A 20,236-nucleotide genomic window follows, 5' to 3' on the forward strand; every position below is an offset into this window, starting at 1 on the left:
ATGTCTCTCTGGCGACTTCAGTGTGTTATTTGCGAACTCAAAATGGTGCTGAGGAACCTGCCTCCGGATGCACTGTTGTTTCTGCTCCGGCTTCTGGAACGATTTCCAGAACGTTAAAGCATCAATGTCGGGCTTGTGTACAACTGGTGAGAAAAACGCCTGTAGCCTGTGGGAGGCTTGTTCGTTAATTTGTAGGACTAATAGCACTTTTTGGGGTGAGATTACAGAGGCTGTGTTATGCACGGGCATTTGTTAACCTTGCTGCTTCTGGGACTGTGACTTACTGAGTCTATGAAGAAAGCTGTAGTAAATCAGATTAATTTGCACGTTTTTTAGTGGACATGACTGTTGAAGGGGACTAGCAGTAGTGTAATAATGCCTTGCGTTGCTTTGTCCTTATCTTCAAAGGAGGATGTATCTTTCCTGAGTGGAAGTGGCCTGCCTGGCCCTGGGTTGTGCAGTGAAACAGGTCTGGGTTCAGCCCTGGGGACAGGGGCTGCCATCGGGAAAACTGCTGGAGCCTCTGGAGCAGCGCTGGGCTCAGGCCAAGAGCCATGTGTCTTAATAGGGGCTGCATTTTAGGCATTTTTGCGTACTTTTGACTAAACACTTTGTTTCTAGTAATGAAAAAAAACAGGGCAGACTAAACTGTTTAGAGCTCCTCCGCCTTGCAGTATAAAATACTTAGGATTTATTAATGTTTCTATTCTCTACGTGTGGATTCTCGTATTGACAAATTTAAGTATTGGTATGCATCAGGCTAAAAGCTGGCTTGAAGTGAGTAGTGTATTATATGCTGTTGGTTTATGTGTGCTGTTACATCTGTTACAGTACATGGATTATTTTGTAATTAGGCTGTCATGGATGCAGGGCATCAGTCCCACTTCCTAGGAATGGACTTGTGGGGAGCCTTGCTCTGTGCTGTTCCTGTGCTAGTCCAGGCTGTCATGGAATTTACTCTGGGATACTGCCCTGGGCCTTGAGATTCGGTATTAAGAAGCACTTGGTGACTTCAGGGTTCACCCTCTTGATCTGGGATCTTTGCATCTTTCAAAATCTGCCTTCTATCACCTGTGAATAGGACGAGGTTTACCTCATCTGCTATTGCAAAGCCTGCTGAGGCTTAGTGGGATGGATGAAAAATCCACCTCTCTAGGTTTTAAATTTCTTTTATTCTGGAGTTCGTCTTCCCTATCAAAATAACAAGCTATGCTTTTGATGACTTTTGTGATCTTTTGCTGATGCTTAAGGGAAGGAAAGTAATTCTGTTCTTTTTTGTTTGAAGGAGCTTTTTGAGACTTGGAAAAATAATAGGGTGAAATTTCCTTAATATGAGGCATAACATAATTGGGGATAAGAGTAATTTTAACCTGAAGATTCTTTGTTGAAGTTCTCAAAGCTCCCAAGTTTCATACCTTGCCCAGCTGGAGTAACAATAAAGCAGGGTCAAGTTAAAGGTTTTGTCAAGCAGGGGCTATAATATAATCTTTGTGTCTCTTGAAGCAAACTGTTGCTGAATGGCAACCTTATAGAAAGTATAGCTTTAAATTAGGCTAGAAATAAAACCTCTTATTTTTCTGTTTTTCATTCACTTCATTCAGAAAGGCCAGTAAATTTTATTCGTGTAAGGGATTTACTGCCTGCTGTTAACTCAAAATGACCGACGTTTTTACAGTCCGTTCGGATGCTGTATGCGATGTAGACACCTTTTCTCTTTCGTGTTAAGTTTGTTATTAAAAGCCTAACAGCGGCATTTACTTTCAGTTTTAACTGTTAAGACTTAACCAAGACTGGCGTATGTGGGAACGGGTAATATGTTAACTTAGCAGCTGGCCTTGCCGAGATAAACATGCGCTTTTCCAAATGCTGTCATCTGGCCCCTTTCCAAAACAAGCTGAAGGAGGAGGTCAGGGGTGGAGCCATCCTTTGCTTTAGTAAAAAGAGGCTTTCATTTGGAAAGAATTGCTAGATAGTATTGACTATGAGAATGGCAGATTTAAAAATAAAACGGCCAAACCTTTCCCAAGTAAACAAAATAGTCTGTGTTGATTACTTGTATCTCAGTGCCTGTTACTGTGCTGCTTCTCTTTGGAGGTATAGCAAAATAAATGTAGAATGCATATTGCTTCTTTTTAAAAAAATCAGTGCTTTATATAAGACTTTGAATGGGAGAACTGATGAAGAATTTATCATCTTTGGTTACAGTAGAGATGTGCAACACAAAGGTGCTATTGTTTTAATTGTTTAAAATTCAGATTACAAGATAATGGTAATACCATTAGAAGGTTTCCCTTTGGCCTAGAAGCTGCAGGTAGGAGCCTGTGGATCCCTTAGTATTAAAGATGAATGATAAGGAAACCTCTTAAATGCCTGTGATGCTGCAGTCTAGCCAATTTAGGATCACCTGATGCCTTCTAGTGATAATGGCTTGAGGTTTTCAGCTGTATTATGAAGATATCAGCCAGGGCAAATAGTATTTAGGAGTATACTTTATTGAATGGGGAGATGATCTAGAAGTGACAGTAAATTGCATTACGAAATGATCTATGCGCTCTGCTCAGTCTCTTCACTGGTAAATGCTAGTGGTAAGATGACAGATGGTTGTTCTTAATGTATGAAAGCAGAGGAATCAAGGTATTACTTGATCTTCCTTTAGGAATCTGAGCTATTTAGGAAAATGGTCTACCAAAAGTATGGCTTAGTTTTATATCTTAATTACCAGACATAGCTGTACTTATGCTTGTTTTATCATTACTTAATCTTGATTAACTTCACTGTGGATTCTCGCACACAGTTACAACTGTTTTCTGGAAGTTCATTTGTGCAGCTTCCTACCTCATCACTAATATGTTTTAAAATCTCATGTACAAGATAAAAATGTCTGAATTTGATCGTAATAACAAACTGTCCGGTTTTGCGTAGAGTAGTTACAGTGCTCTTTAAGGTTGTAGCACTTGAGGCAAATGTAGCAGTACTTTAAAATACGCATCTGATTCTTTTGTCTTTTTTTTTAAAAATGTAACATCTCTCTCTCCATCCCAATATAAAGGCTTCTTTCACTGAAGACATCTGTAAAACGACTAGCTGTTCTTAAGTCTCATGGTTCAGGGTACCAAGCATCAAAATCTGAGTTAGTTTTGGTCTTAGCCCTGGGTGTGAATCACCACTGTAATTTTTCAATGTTGAGGTCTTGAATGTAGTTGTAATTCAAGCTCATAAAATATTAGAAGCTTTGACGGTAGTGAGGTTTGCTTTCTGGAGCTCTTCCCCATGGGTTTGCAGCCAAGGATGGCTTGAGAGTGAGAACAGTTATCTGTGCTGCAGCAGTGATGTTTTATGGCTGGGTGCCCAGATTGTCTAGCTTTGCACACAGCTTTATAGTTTGCCTTTGAGGGCTATGGAGGTGGAAGTCATTTGTAATAAACAGCTATCTGCAGCTTGCTTTTTCTGTGTTTTGAAATGTACATCCATTTAAAAAATTGCAAGCTAGATGCACATTTACTTAGATTTCAATCGGGAAATTCTGTGTTTTAGAGAAATGTTAACAATTGCTTATTGCATTGTATTCAAAATAGCTAATATTTATCCCCCGGCTGTTTGGGCTTTTTTAGCTGTAAGCTCTGAATTGATAGAGTGTGAGATTTCTTTATTTTATTTTTTTTATCTGGGAGAAAAATTGACTTGTCAAATCGATTGGCATCCTTTGTGGTAATTAAGCCCCAGAGAAGAATATGGTTTTAGGCCTCAAAATAGTTATCATGCAACTACCAGCTATAGGCTCATTTAGGAAAAGATAACACCCACCCCCCTTCCACCGCAAGCAGAAAAAAACACCGTGGGCTATGAAGTGTTTAGTGTCTGCCCATGGGCGTTTTCCTGAGGCAGATCCATTCTTTTTTTTTTTCTTCTTTTTTTCTTTTTCCCTCCTAGCATCTTGTTAATGGAGTCTATGCATGTTTTCCCATGATGGCTTTCTGGAGGGATAGTGGGGAGTGCCTTTGTTATGATGTTGGTCAAGAACATCTCCTGGAATGGCAAATCTGTTTTTTCTTAGATGAGCTGTTTTCCTTCCTATTCCTCTTTTCTCTTCCTGTGTTCTGTCTGTGTGTTGCCTGCTTGAAGTTGACAGTTTTCTCTCCGGTACTGTATTGGCAATACTTCCCGATGAGAAGTGGAAGAGCTTTTTGTTTTGTTTGAGGGATACAGAGTCCTCGGAGTGGCTTGGATACCGTTCTGGGTGGTCAGGCTGTACACATATCGATTGTTAGTTCAAACTGACTTCTGCCAAGTCTATTTTAAGCTCAGACAGATATCTGCGTTGAGTCAGTTTGCTTTTCAGCTGCACTCGGATAGTCTTGGACTCTCAGGTCTTTTAGTTCTTCAGAATTCCGAAATGATTTCATGGCTGATGCTAACGTCATTGGTGCTTACAATAGAGATGCTTGTTTTTAAACAGTAGCTGTTAACTGGTAAGCAAAAGAGCATCAGCCCAGTGCTTTAACACAAACCATTCTAGAAAAAAGAAACAGTTGAATGAGAATGAAAAAACAAAAAACAAAACCAACCAAACAAAAAAAACCCCAACTGTAGAGATGCATAATGTGCTGACTGCCATTTTACCATCTTTTCCTACAAGGTCATTAATAAAAGACCACAGAAGGTCGTCTTTGGCATTGCTTGTAAGGTTTTTGCTTGAACTCAAAGTATGTTCACAATAGCATTGAAGATGATATTTCATATGAAATGTGAAGTTAAAAACTCGAGTAGCCCTGCAAACGTATGCTGATGGAGTGTATGTAAATCAAGTGGGACTCTTTACACAGTGTATTACCAAAGCCAGTCTAAAGTAGGATTGCTCATTATCCCTCTGCTAACATTGTTCTTCCTGTAGGTTTCAGCTTCGCTCTTCTCTCCGTGTTTTTAATCAATTGCACAAACTGACTTAGTACAGGAGAATTGCTTCCAATGTTTGTGTTATCTGAATTTTTTTCCACATTTTCAGCTTTGAACTGGATGCTCCAGTTGAAAGTTTGTCTCTTACGGCTTGGCTTGTGTAACAAAAGATGTTAAATCTCTGCAAATCTAATCATTCTTGTCTCTTTATGGTGTTATGGCTGTAATGCTGTAAATGTGCAGTATTGTGCCTCGTTTTGTGATGCTGCAAAAATTGCTGTTAGTTAAAAATAACCTATTGGCATAACAGTGCTGGTCACATCTGTTCTTAACGTACCTCTTCATTTTCCTGCTTATGAAACTATTTGATTTCTCTTTGTGTAACATTAGCTGATATAAACTATGAAGAGGTATATGTTAATCTTTTTAAGCCTTTTAAAAATATGGAAAATGCATCATCTTCTGATATGGAAGGCGAAGAGCCTGGTGGTGGCAATTTAAATACTATTTCATATTTTCTAGTATGATCATCATAAAATATAGCTGTCTGATCCAGGTGTGGAACTAAATTAGGTCTGTCACAGTAATAGAATTGCTGCTATTGAGGAGGAGAGTCTCTGTAAAAATAGCACTGTTTCAGGTGAAATATGTTATTACATGGGACTTACTGGAGCTTGGTGAATGTGTGATTTTTACTATTTCTATTCTTCTAATCAAACTTTTAGAAATCCTTCACTTTTCAAAAGAACGATCCAAGTTAAGTCTCCTTGAGCACCAGCAGTGTTCTGTAGTGATGTCAGTCTATACGGTGTTGCCACACTTACGTGTAATAATTGAATTGGTTGTGTTATCGGATGGATGCTTACATAACGATTTGCTTAAAGACCCTCAAATTGAATTTTTTCTTGCATTTGTGAAGATGAAATGTTCTTCACAAATTTCTAGGTGGAATATTACAATGACAACAAAACCTTATGCTTTTGAAGCAAATAACCCAGACTGATAGATATTATGTGCTTTTTCTGGATGATATTGCAACACTGATAGCCCAGCTGCATTGAAATTGTGATCCCCCTCGTTCCTGTCCCTCTATTGACATCCAGACAAGATCTGATCTTTCTGGAATTTTGTCTGCATCTACTGATCGGATAACATACTTGGAGACGTTTTGGATATATTTCTGAGAATATTTGCTCCCAGCGGCATTTCATGGACTAACTGAAGGCATAAAATAGTTATTACTAAGATCATAATTGACCATAAATTGATTTCCAAAGTGGTATTTACTGCAACTGGTTGTCTTTCTGTCCCGCAAGATCATTTATGGCTATTTCCTTTCCTCATCTCTCCTCCCCCTATGGGGATGCTATTCATTTACTAAGTTGAAAAATGGATGGTGGCCCATTCTTCCGATGGTGGCTCTGATATTCTAATTTATTATTGGAAGGAATTGACGTCAAGATGCTTTTACTATGGAAAGTGAAGTGGGGGAACAGAGGACTTTGAAACTTGATGTCAGCAATGCAGAGTTAATCTTTTAAACTCTGGTAGATTTGTGGAGGGAGAGGTGCTGGCTTGGGCCTTTCTGTTTCCGTAATTTTGGATGATAGAATTAAAGTCTTCCTGAATTTTGTGGATTCTGTTTCCAGCTGAAGCATGGGTACAGAGCAATGTAAGGGTTTATCTCGCTTGAGTTATGCTGCTATATTGATTTTCAAAACAGCATTGCAGCTGAAGATGCAATGGAACAAAAACTAAATTGCTTCAAAATGTATTATCTTTAAGTTGAATGAAATGATCATGGTGGGCAGTGTTTTGATTTTTGTAGTTAAACACTAAAAATATATAAAAGTGCACAAAACAATTAAGTAGATCTTCTTAATTTGTGTGCAAATTTTCACATATTTGCAGTGCACAACTTTTAGTATAGTTTATTAGTCTATAGTATGTTTTGTCTTCCTTGACTCAGATCAAATTTGGTGTTAACCTCCTGCAGAGAATTCCAGGACCCCTGACATTTTATTGTGACTCTTGATTAGCTCACCAGGGTTCCTGCTAAGAATTCTTCTTTCATTCATTTGATAAATTGAATTCCCTATTCACAGTGCCTTTAAATAGAATGGTATTTGGAAAACTTGAAGACAACAACTTGAATGTTCAGTGAGCTCACCCAGCAAATTTAAAAATGCATAAGGAAATTATGGGTTTGTGTATTCTGAAACCTTTTAAAAGAATAAATATTTTGCAAAAACATAAGTTTCCATCTTCATATTCCCTTGAAATTTTTTAAATTTCTGGTTCCTACAGCAGGGAGTTCTATTGACATCTGTTTTCCCTTTTTCATCTTATCTTGCCTTGTTATGTCAGGAGCCATGTGTTCACCTAACTTAAGTCTGTATCTGGGAGCAGGTATAATAAGGTGGTATATGCCCATATAGTGAAACTAGAGCTTTTCAATGCAGCATGTGTGCAGTGTGGAGAGCTTCTTGTTCTTTACACTCAGCATACCCTCGCCTGGCTTTTGTGCACCTCATAGATCCCTTATGCCATTTGTACTGTGTATGCCCTTACTCCTGGTGGTGATGCCGGCAGGGCTTGTACTCTGGAGTACCGTTCTTAGCTTTACAGCATGGGGAATGGTGTCAGTATTTTTTTTCTAATTCTAGATCATGAGACACAGGGAGGATTCCCTGTGAGGCCACTAACCTTTTACTCCACCATCCACGTCTGTCTCCGTGAGCCTCTCAAGTTGGGGCTGCAGCAGTGTCCTGCACCTCCTCACTGCTTGTGCATCTGAGCTGAGACCTGGAGGCCCTGGTAGGGAGATGGCAGAGGCCCATTCGCTGTCTAGGATGCCATCTTCATAAGGGCTGGTTTCGGCAGCCTTCTGCCACTCATCTGTGAAACAACTTTAATATCATAGGAAAACTCAGGCTGGAAGGGAGCTCAGGAGGTCATCTTGGATATGCAGGTCTGTATTTAAGTTGTGACGTGCATGTCTGGTAACATGTCCGCTGCTGCTCGCTGTGCTGCTGGCACGTGTTGGTGTTATTCTTAGACTTGTCTGGTACAGTTTCCCTGGCTGTGGGTAGGAGCGAGGGAAGTGCATGTGCGTTTTTCTACTGTGCCTGTGGCAGGAACTCTACCTAAAGGAGAGGATTTCTTCCAGACCTCGCCTTCCTGAGCCTTTTTAATCACACTGGAGCCAGTTGTGAATGTGGCAATGAACGTGTGTAGTTATGCCTGCTGTAAGCTGGGTGTCTTTTGTTGAAGATGTGTTGGCCCCACCTTTTCCCCAGAATAAGCCCAAGAGCAGCACCAGAAACATAATTGTCTTCAGCATAAATTCTGCTGCCTACTTTTTGATCCTGTAGGCTGTTTCATCTAGCTTGACCTGTGTGAGAGCACCAGCCTGGTCTTCAGCTCCCGCAGTAAGCGATTTGAGTATGCTTTCACCTGCTTATAACAGAGTGATTGGGCTCAGAAATAATCAAGTGCTGGCATGTGACTGTGATAGAAGGGGGGGAAAGGAAGACTAGGGGTGTTGGAAATCCCTACAGGGAAAATGGCACATCCTTTTAGTTACACAAACTTGCCTTTTTTTTTTTTTTTTTAAACCAAGAAACATAAAGGTTTAGCTGTGCTTTGTTGAAGGGTGTGGAGGGATGCTACACGGAAATGGTGTTGCTGGCTGTGTCCTCCAGCTCGTGTTGTCCCTTCTGACCCTGTTACTGGCAGACAGGTGACGATGCACTGACCGGCTCCTCCAGCCTCTGTCCCTGGGAGTGGTCAGCTCTGGGAGCCCAGGGGCTGTGCTGCCTGGCAAAACATCCTGTAGAGCTGTTGCTCCTGTTCCTGTTTCCTGGCCTCCTGCTTTGCAATATCCCTATGCAGCTGCCCCAGGAAGCAGCGCTCCTCTGACATGCTCTTCAAGTACGGCTTTGAGCCAGAAACCTGTCCATAGGTTCGTTCTGCCTCTAGGTCAGTTAACTGGTGATATTTAGTTGAACAATTTGTCAGTGTGGGGCTTTTCGTCTGTTGGCACAGGGCTCTGGTCTAAAATATTTTCAGAAACCAAAATAGCAAATGTAGTATCTGGGGAGAGACAAACATGCTGCACTCTTGCTGAGATACTGGATTCCTAAGCTGTTTTCCTGTATGTATTATGTCCCGGGAAGACTGGGGAAGAGCTCTGGACCAGATGCTACATCTACTGGTAAATATCATCAGGCTTGGGAGGGAGGCAGCGCTGTGAGTGCAAATCTAGTTATCTGCACTGTTCACAGTCTGTAGCTTAATTTTCCAAGAGAGGAGTCGGTCTGTGTTTGCTTGGAGAGAGATGTTGTTCATAGCATGTTTCTTGCTGTTTATAGCCTGCTTGGAGTGGTGAATGTAATGCAAGCTTTTTTGGGGGTGTGTTTTTGGGTTTTTTTGTTTGGTTTTTTTTTTTCCTTGGTCCTTGCATAGCCTGTGTGGTGCACATGATGGGATACTTGAGGTCTGCTGGGATGTTGTCAGCAGACTGAGGAAGCAAATTCTGATGTGGTTTGTGCCTGAAATGTAAACAAGAGTGAGGTTTTGTGTACAGTGTTCTAGCCCATGCCCAGTTTTTCCTACTAACTACTTAAGTTGTCCCAGAGTTGAGCTTTTATATACATAAATAAGCCTGCACTGTGGAGAGCAACACCTTCACAGAAGAGGTGGCGTACTTGCGTTGGCAGCAGCTTCACACCCTGTAGGATCATCTGCAGTAGCGTGTTGATTTGGACTGAGAGTTTGATGTTTAAGCAGACCTTCTGATTGTCCTCACCTGCTGTGCTTTGATTGTCATCATGGAGTGGTCTTGGAGTGCCACAGTTGGATTCCTTTTAAATAAAACTTCACTGGATGATGCGCTCCAAGGGTGCAGTTAATGCTTTCCTGCTGCAAGTCAGCGTTCGGTACATGGGAGCAGACTGGAGCTAGTCTCAAGTAATAAAGTAACTTGAAACGGGGATAGTGTGGCTACCAAGTCCTCTGCACCAACAGTTCTGCTCTGCAGCTCCATTTACATTAGTCTGTGCTACGTAGTAATGAAGATGTAGTGTACATCTCACGAAACATTCCCGTTTGGACTCCAGTACTCTCATTAGTACGCTGTCTGTCTCTGGGAACAATCCAGGAGAAACTGAACAAAAGGAAGTCTGTAGATGAAAAACCCTACAAACATTTACTAGGACTTGGACAGTGCTCAAATATGGGTGTGTCAAACTTCTGATATCTGACCTGCCACTTAGAGTGAATCTGCATCCTTAGTTTATAAAGGCTTTTTCTTCTCTGGGATTTTCCCCCACTTCTACTGAATGGTGATCAAGTAGTAGAAGGTAAAACAAGGCCAGATCAGTGTCCTTTTTAAAAATATCTTGAATTGAACAATATAGACTATCTAGTCTGCTTTATTTTTCTTCTTACCTAGTTTACTTCAGTGGTTGTTCACCTTACGCGTACATAAAGTAGTTATGCACACAATAAGTTAACACTGGGTGAACTGAAAACTTCCAGTGAGAGCCTAGGTCCTACAGTAAAGAGCAGCCGGCACTCTCCTCGAGGGCCTGCCAATAATTTATTGCTCTTTAACCAATGATCCAAAAAGACGTGTTGGAAACACCACGCGCTACTGCTGGAGATGCAGCCTTGAGACAGGGTGTGTGACACAGGTGCTCTTTTTTCTTCCGATCATTGAATTTCAGTTTTACAGACTGTAAGAACGGGATTATTAATTTAGTCTCTTGAGCAACCTAAAATCTCTCTGCAGTTTCTGTAAGATATTTTAATTGAATATGTTGCTTTTCACACCCTGTTCTCAACTAATGCTGTGGTGTTCTTGGGTGTCTTGAAATGGCAGCTACATTCTGTTCCTGCACAAATTTCAGTTGTGAATGAAGTTGTCTGTGTATGTCTTGCACCTTAGTCAGGTGTGCCGTGGCTTAAAGAAAGCCTGGAAGGGAGTACATAGGGATCCAGTTTAATCCCTCACGGTTACAGGCAGCAGCGGAGAAGGCTCCACAGAGCATAATAGTAGTACCTACCAGTATTCTGTAATAAATCAAATAAATAAAAATAAATAAAAACACACAAAGAAGGCTTCAGTGAAAGGAAGCATCAAGGGCAGTATTAGTGCTCTGTTTCTGTGCAGGAACTTAGGAGGTCAGTTTTGTGTTGCGTGCTTCAAGATAAGTTGACCAGATACTGGGAGCATCAAAGTACCAGGCCCACAATTGTTAGCATGGATGATATTTTGCTATTTCAGAGGAAGGGAGGAATTCCCTGTTAAGGCAAATAATGTATTAAGTAGTGACAGGTGGAGGACAGGGGCATCATTTGACAGCAAGAAACCCCAGAGCATGGGACTAATAAATTATAAATTGAGGTCAAACAAAACCACTCATCAAACTTCATTTATGACTCCTTGTAGGAAAAAAGCTTGCACCCGCACTTTCAAACTACAGGGTTTAGTTTCAAGCTGTGTGATCACACCTATACATGTAACTTGTCCATAAACTTATCTTGTCGTCAGTGGTGTGGCTGAGGGCTTTTCCCCCATTAATTCCCTTGAAAGGATATTGTAGGGTTTTACTTGGTGAATGGGTAGAGGCCTCCTGTTTCCAGTCTAATTGTCTTTGTGCCCAGGAGTTGGTGTGGCCTTTTATCAGTATTGCTTCTTAATAACAACAGTTCTTCCTTTCTTCAGGTGTTTTTCCTCTTATCTTCCCCAAACGTATGTTTATAAACCATTTTTTTTTGGTTGTTGTGAAATGCTACAGTGTGGAATATTTTTCATTATGCCTAATTCAAATCTCCTTTGTTGCAATTAAATTCAGTGCTACTTGCCATAGCTAAAGTAGAAAGATTTTACTCTGTTCTTCTCTACCTCTGTCTTTAACACCTATTTCAATAAAGGGGTTGCCATTTCTGTAGATTTGGTGAATCCAAGTCTGAAGTTTTTTCCAAGGGCCCATGCTTTTTTGATCTCTGATCCTTCTTGTTGCTGTTTTCTGGACTCTTCAGTTGATCTGTATCTCTGTTACTTTGGATAGTCCCAAACTGGACACAGTACGGCAGCTGATGGGTTTCTGACCATTTGTGACCATTGTTGCTTTGCCTTTGGATTGAGATCCTATGTAACACCTGTTTGTTTTTTTTTTTTTTCCCTCCCTGAAACTGGTGTTTAGCCATGCTGTATTGATAACATATGATTGCTTCCTGCCACACGTGGTACCCTGCACTCTTTCTCACTGAATTGCACTCTAATGTTTTTGTACATCTTGAGTTTATCAGGTTGTTCTGTTTGCAGCCCCATGACTTGACATATTCTGGAAACTTAGTAAGTGCACGCATTTTTCCAGCAGCAAAGCGGTTAATAAAGATTTTGCTGCTGGACATGTGGCATACTGCAACAAAAATCCATTGGTTCTCTGCCTCGTCGGAAGGGGAAATGCTGAGGTTACTTGTTTTGTGAGTATTTTATTGTAATTTCATTCAGCTTATGTTCCCTACCTGGTTCTTAGGAGAAAAAGAATACAGCAACCATATTCTTATAAACTCAACTTTGTATGTTGCTTGAAAGGCAATAAATTACTTGCGTTGCCTCCCTTTTGTCCTTTTCAAAAATACTTGCAAGTATGCCATAGGAAAAAAAATCAGACTTTCCCACCCCCAAAAAAATCCTTGTTTGTTTTACTGATGTTTTTATCTCTTCCCCTTTTAAGTTATATGCACAATCTTTGCCACTTGCTAGTTTTCTGGAGTGCCATCCATCTTCTGCCAATTCTTTAAGGTAATCTGGAATGACTTAGACACAGTTGTTCTTGTGGTAAATTACATCAGGCCCAGCCAGTGGAAAAACATCCAATTTCTCTAGGGACTGTTTAAGCTGTTCTTACTTTTGCTGGCCTGATTTCCTATTTGGAGTGGTAGAAAAATGTTTAGTTCAGTCTCTTTTTTCTTTTTTTTTTTTTTTTTTGTTTTTCCCCTGCCAGTTCATGGAAGTTTTCCTCAGAAGTTGGGTCGTTCCTTCTTCCCAGATTTGGGGAAAAGGCACTTGAGGTTCTTGCTTGGAGAGCTGCATTCACCAGCCACTTTGGGTGCAGAAGCCAGAGTGGAACACTGGGGTGGTGGTGGCGGCGGCAGAGATCCTGGGACAGGGACAGCTTGGTTGTTGGCTCTTTGCTGCTCCTGCCACCAGCTTGAAGCAAAGCCTCCCTGCATAGGGGACAGCACTGCGAAATCCCCCCGTGAAGCTGTCGTCATCTGCGGGCTCAGCACCCGTTCAGATGGTTGTTGGCCATCTGTTCCCAGCTGACCTCTTTAGTGAAGGCTAAAAGCAGAAAGAAAAGTGCTGTCACTTTATCCCTTGTAGGGTCAGCTGTCAATAGTCCCCCTTTCCCACTGACTATCAAAACTAATGTTTCCTCTTGCTTATTAATGAAGCACTTAAATGTTGATTTATTATTACTTTTTATATGCGCAATGCTAATTCTTGTTGGCCTTCCTCATTTTTGTCCCCCATGTGTTTGTGCTGGTTTTTTTTTTTCATATTCCTTCTTATTTATTTTGACCTAGTTTCTGTGCTGCTTTCTTTTTTGAGGTGATTGGAGAGCTTGTAATTAGGGACCAGCTTGACTCTTCTTGATTAATGACTGAGCCTAGATATCAAGGGGAAAAAGCTGGCACTTTTTAAAGTCACACCAGCTCCTTGCCTTCAGTGGTATTTACTCTAGAAAGGTCAAAGAGAGCTGGGCCAGATAAGGATGAAGCAGGAAACAAAATTGGCAATAGGTAAATGTGGAGTTTTAGTTTATCTGTTCTAGCAGTGATGAAAACGAGGATTGCTAATGATACAGTGACCTCTTGCTTTATGTGGTATTCCTCTCATACCTTAGAGTATCTGCATTCTTGTTTAGATTCTTGGTGATTTCCAAGAAAGAATGCCTGGCTTTTCCTATGTGACAGTATTTTTTGTTTATCCTGAATTAATTGAAAACAGCCTTTCCAGGATTCACTGCTCTTTATTTTGTTTGGGTTTTTTCATTCCATTCCATTTCCAGCCTTCAAGTTGCTTTCTGCTTTCATGATCTCAGACGCTTCTTTCTTATCATTTAGGATCAGATCTTGAAGAAATTTCTAAATAGTAATTTTTTTTTTCATTTCTATTTGAAACTGTATGATGCTAGATTTTGAGAACTTGGTAGATGGTTACTTCGTGTTCCATGCCTATGCTGTCCAGACCCTCTGCTTTCACCTGTAATGATGCATTGCTCTGTTAGTTCCTTCTGGAAAGCCTGCTCAGGATGCTTTAGTAGCCTGCCTTTGGGGGATTATTTGTCAGTTCTAGTTAAAACATTTCTCCCCGCCCACCCCCCCATCATCACTGTGAGGAAAAACACGTGTGTTCAGAAGTGCATGATGCCCTGTTGTATGGTGGGGGAAGTCAAACCCAGAGCAATGCTTAAGCAATTCTATGCAATTTGTGGGATTTCAGTCAGTAACAGCAACTTTCACAGCCATCAAGGGAGATTTTTCCAGCATAAAGTTTTTCCAGCATAAAGTAGGATGTGAATTTAAGGTACAAGAAGTATTTGAAAATTAAGGTATGGGAGCTATTTTCTCATTGGGCTAAACCAAACAAAGAAATCCACAGATCAAGGCTAAGGATGCTATTCTGAAGAGGTATTCCAGGCAGTTTTCTTATGTAAATAAATGCACCTTCAGTGTCTTAAACATATGCAAGCAAAATTCATTAGGCTGCTAGGATTGGAGTTGTGTCTCCTGGAGGGATAAGAGAGACAGGTCTCTGTCTAGTCCTCAGCTATTGCAGGAACTTCTGAACCATAAAGCACTGTATGGGTAATAACCTTGCATGCAATAACACAAATAGACTCTGCTTGAAGTTTGTTTAAAAATGCAATATTCCCGAAAGGCGCATTGCAAAATCCTGTTAGCATGTCACATCAATGCTAATTCAAAATACCAGCTGTGGCTTCAGATGTGAAAGTAATCCACAAGTCTCATACCAAGTAGAAAACTGAAGTTCTCGCTTAGCTTAAAAAATAAAATCAGCCTAGATTTCTTAATTTTTTAGAGGGATTAGTAAGCCTTTCTGCAACAGGCATTGACAAAACATAGCGGTATTTCTCAAGTTGTTCTGACCATGACCTGCATTTTGTTTTGCTCTCCTGTTCAGAGAGAGCTCTTGAGCATGTGTACTTTAGAGATAACCTTGGTTTAGGTTTGGATTTAATAAACTAATTGCAATCTGTAAAAATAACACTTGATGCTACAGAAAAACTCTTTGCCCTCTGCTCATAAAAATCCCCCATGATTCTGATACATCAGATCCATGTATATGAAAAAGGCAAACTCCTTAAGTATATTCTAAGACGCTTCTGGTTTAAATCATATGAGCTTTGTATTCATAAATTTTTTAGCATGTTTCCTGTAATAAAGATTAAATTGTTGCTCAGGAAGTAAAACTGCAACACATGCCTCTGACAACGTAATCAAACTTTATATAGCAGTGTTTTTATTGTTTTCCTTTTGTTTTGCTCTTAGATGACTAATTTCTGCCTAGAAGTGACAGCAAGAGTTGCCATCTGAGAGGCCACTTGTAGCTTTATTTCTATTTTAAGCCTATTTAAAGCATATGTATTCAGAAGTGTCATTATGTAAATCAGTTTTGAAAATTGAACTGCATTAAAAATTATAGTATCGTTTTCTGAGTTAATCTGAGGCTATTTTAATCTCAGAAATGAAATAAAAAACAGGTTTCCGCTAAGAGTGGCACTTCTACCTCTTGTGTTGTAATTGATATGATAATATGGTAATAAAATACATTGTATTTTTAATGGAGCAAAATGTTTGCTCTTCTTTGGTTTGGAAAATCCTCTGACATGGTGTATTACCTGTGTGAGGGAGGGGATAGCATCTAACAGTGCTCAGGAAATGTCAAAACAGAACCAGCTTTAGAGGACAGAAAGGCTGGAAGTTCATAGTGGAGTCCATGAGATTTTAGCAGTGATGAAAGGAACTTGATATTAAAAAAAAAAGGCCTAAAAAGAAAGTTGGGAAGTATGTACCTTCGTAGTTTAAAGAAAACTCTGCAAATTAAGTGAAATAGTGGTGGTGTGTTTTGGTTGGGTTCTTTTTTTTTTTTTTTTTTTAAATACTGCACTGACTTATTAAAAAGGATATAAATGTAATTGTGGTGTTCTGGAATTATTGTTATGTCGTGGGTTTTCTTAAGTACTAGCAGGAGGAAACCAAAAAGTTCTCATTTTTCACTGACTTGTTTGATTCACCCGCTGTAAAAAAACTAAAAAGGCTAGAACTTCCCTTGGCAATAGCCTGGGAGTTTGTGAGAGTTCACTTAAGATACGGGCTTTGTGGAGTCTGATGTGACTTGGGTAGGGAGCACTAAAAACGGAGGGACTGGATGTTGTTACTTTGTAGTTACTGAAATCCTGGGGACTTCAGTTCTCCGGAGCTAAAGGGAATAAAGTCACATCTATTATGGTTTCAATTCAAGTTTCTTTTGGCAAAGTCAGTCATCACTTTTTGCCAAGTCCTAGAACAATCCATTTAAAAGTACAGTTTTAAGTACCCTTTTCTTAAGTGCAATGTTAAGTATGTGATGCATATACCTGCCTGCAACTCTGGAGAGTAAATGTTTTTCAAACACTGATTTAAAATACAATATTTGAAAGGTGGCTATTTGAAATTGGCATAAAGTTGAGCAGCCATGCAGGTGGTGAATTTTTGGTCATGACAGAAAGTGTTTCAGTATTTAAAATACAGATATCTAATGCCACTTTAGATGTTCTGACCTCCAGTTGTGCACCAAGCACTTCCAGATGTGCCTGACCTCCAGCTGTTATTCCAGACTCTGGGTCTTGCCATATCTGTCACTTCTGTAAATAGTTTGAGTGCTATAAAGTCTCTAAAAGGGCACCTATGTTTAGACCTCTAAATTGCTTACTGTAATGTTTAATGTTTATCGTTTTGGGTAACTCAAGGAAAGGGGAGCTGCTTTTGGTTTAGTTGGGAGCACTGTGCGGGCTCTCTGTAAGCATTAAAGCATCTTCAGAGGCCAGAGTCAGTATTTTCAGGCAAGTGAAAAAGCCAAAAACCAGAACACACTTCAACAGCCAAAATCGCAAAAAATTGACTGTGATGTTCCTTCTTTATAAAAAAGGGAATCTTTTAAGAATGTGAAATTGTTAAAATAAAAGAACCAGTTAAAAGGCAAAATGTTTCCTGGAGAGTGTTTGAAGACCAGATATGCACAGTCTGAAGAGTATCTGTTTCCCCTTTGGGTAAAAAGCAGCCCTGCCCCACACCTCTTGTGATAAAACAGTTGAGCAGAGTGTGTTATAACTAAAAAGACCTTTCTTAACAACAACAAAAAATCCAAACAAAAAAAGGGGGGAAGGGGGCTGTAGGCTTTGGCAAGTTAAATGTAAAACAATAAGAAGTTAGGCTAAAAGTGATCTCGATGAATAATTGGAAGACGTCAAACCTAATAATAGTAATAATGGTTTCAGCCCATCAGAAACTGAGTATTCTCAGAAGAAGTGTGAGGCTGATAAATGATCAGGACCTAAAGAGCTGTCAAGGAAGATAAAATAGTTAAAGAGTAAATGAATTATTTGCATTGGTATTTATTTGGGTGGGTGTTGAGGGGGTTCATTGTTATAACCATTTATTACAGTGATAGACAAAGCATAAATGGTCAGGTTTCAAATAGGTTTTCTTCTTGATTTGGGACACCTTAGGTTAAATTTTAACCAAGACGCTACTGGAACACTCTTGTATTGATGCAAATTTTTCAGCTAGAATTTATAGGGTGGACACAAAATGCAATGATTTGGATTCGTCCTGTCCTTAGTTTACAACTCCTTGAGAACAAAATTTGCGCATATGAGAAATTAATACAGTATGTGTTTGATTAAAAAAAGTTGGAAAATAATGTACTTGCTCATGATCTTTAAGGTATGTTGTGAATCATAGCTCTTGAAAGCCAGCAGAACTTGTGTTAGTTACCTGGGTTTTGTTCTTTTTTTTTAGTTTTAAACTTTTTTTCCATAGAACGTGCTAGTATTAAGTAGTAGTTTTGAGTGATGGTGGAAAGAGATTCTAAATAAAATGTATTGTCTCTGAATTTTCATTGCCTACTATTGTGATTGGTTTCAATTTTGAAACAGCTTTTAAAAATGCTTTTATTGCAGCTTTAGAAGCAGCCTTTTTTTAGATGTGAGATGTAGAAAGTTAAATAAATAAATATGAATTATTTACCTTCCTAGATAAACTTCATCTTATTGAAAAGCTCTTCCCAATCTTTATTCTTATCAGGGAGAAAGAACAAGAAACACAAGAAGAGGAACATTTGATGGAAGAAAAGAAAAAGAAAAAGCAGGAAGAAAAGAAAAAGAAGGAAGGTGCTCAGAAAAAGGTTTGTTTGTGTTATTGTTTTAAATTATGTATTCACTTGTACATGTAACGTACAGATACCGATTCTGCAGCCTTCAGTTCTGTGAATAATTCTGACGCAAATGAGCAGTGCTGTCGACTCTGAGGCTGTGGTCAGAAAATCTCTGCAAAAGCAGTTGTGACAGTTCGTTAGCACTCCCCAAGCTGCTTACCATCCCCTGATGTTGAGTTGCTGTTCCCACAGCTGCATCACGTGAATCTTCCTCATCAACGTCAATGCAAAGTTAACTGGATTAGTCTCAACTCATACTGAAGTGACTGTGGATTCCGAGGTCATTGCGCATTTTCTGTGGTGTGCATTCTCCTGCCTCGTTTTCTGGATAATGTAGTTAGTTTTAATTTTAAATGACCCTTAGGATGCGGGTAGGAATTGATCACTGTCTTTTCCAGTATAAAAATTAGGCATCATTAAAAAAAAAAAGTGAGTAGATTCCAAACAAAAAAAAAAGTCTTCACAAAATGTGCAGTTAATCTGTGTAAGCTAATAGTATGTATGGAATCAAAGGGATACTGGACAAATTAAAAAAAGTTAATTCTGTTTAGCGTTGAAAAATTCATAAACGTACTGGTTGGTTCAGGAAGCCTCTGAACCTCAAGTGAGGGAAGGCTGGGTGGGTAGATGGGGTGCCGTCATACTGCTTGCCATGGTTTATACTGTCTCTTTGGCATCTGCTTTTGGCTTCAGTCAGACAAGGGTACGCATTCTTACATTCCTAATACTGGAGTCAACCTAACATTCTCTAATCCTTGAAACTAATGCCTGATCTATGTAAGCAGTTTCTGTAAAAAGTTAAGCCTGCAGCCCTATAATTGCTAGATATCATTTTGAATATTGACAAGTAGATGATTTGTTTTGTTCTTTTCTTCTTTCAGGCTGCTGAACAAAAAACCAAAGGTAAATTCACATTTATTTATGAACCATTAAATGCTTTTTTAAGTTTCTTTTAAAAAATGCGCTTGTACTTATTATTCTTTTTGTCTTTTTAATGGGGTGAGTGTATCTTACTAGGATAGTTCTGTTCTTAAAGTTTTGTTGGAGGAGAGGACTATATGTTGGGATTCTCAGCATAAGCTTTTTCTTTGCTTATCTTGCTGGGTATCGTATAGCACCTTTTTGACAAGAATATACGGATTAAATTTGTGTGAAATATAACGCAACATATGTCATCTTTTTTGTCTGATGTCAAGACAGATGTAATTTTCCATTTAGTTGTTAGTAGTTATCTATCTATTTCAAAGACAAGTAATTGCCACCGAAAAGGGTAAATCAGAGAGATTTACCCGGCATGCACGAATCAGCTCAAATTAGTGAGTAAAGTCAATTCAATGAAAGTATGAGAAAGCTATTTCCCCCGCTGCCACCACTGCCTTTTTATTCTTTCCATGTGTGTTTTCTGCTTGATAAATGAATTGAATTGGTTTGCAGCATGCTCCAGAAAGCAGCAGAGGTAAGAGAGGCATTCTCCTCTCTGGGGCAGTGAACTCCGAGGTGCCCTAAGAGAAGTGCTAATGAAGCTACAGCCTTAAAAATGGTGAGGGAGAGAGTCGGGGCAATGCCTCTTTTCTGCACCTGGTGGCTTACACTTATTTTATTTAGTCTGTCCTTTGATTTACGTGGCACCACACAGAACTCTGGGCTACGGAACAGTTCTGAATGTGCACTGTTATTTGTTGCTGGGTAATTAGGTGACAGACAGGCAAGTTGAGCTTCCCAGATTCCCAAAGACTGGGAATTAGAGAAGAGCCAAGCCTAACATATGGGGTTGACAAAACAACTTACGTTTCAAATGCTTTTTATGTATTTATACAGCAGAAATTA

General features: G+C 39.6%; 1 protein-coding gene across 1 annotated transcript in view; it reads left to right on the forward strand.

Moving 5' to 3' along the window:
- The window catches only part of TNRC6C (trinucleotide repeat containing adaptor 6C), a 103,248-nt gene that overhangs the window by 3,183 nt on the left and 79,829 nt on the right, over positions 1 to 20,236 (forward strand). The window contains 2 exon segments of the mRNA XM_054221149.1: positions 18,280 to 18,379; positions 19,291 to 19,312. Coding sequence (XP_054077124.1) covers positions 18,317 to 18,379; positions 19,291 to 19,312 — 85 coding nt within the window. The 5' untranslated portion in view covers positions 18,280 to 18,316.

Source organism: Rissa tridactyla, chromosome 15 (genome assembly GCF_028500815.1).
Source record: "Rissa tridactyla isolate bRisTri1 chromosome 15, bRisTri1.patW.cur.20221130, whole genome shotgun sequence".
NCBI lineage: Eukaryota > Metazoa > Chordata > Aves > Charadriiformes > Laridae > Rissa > Rissa tridactyla.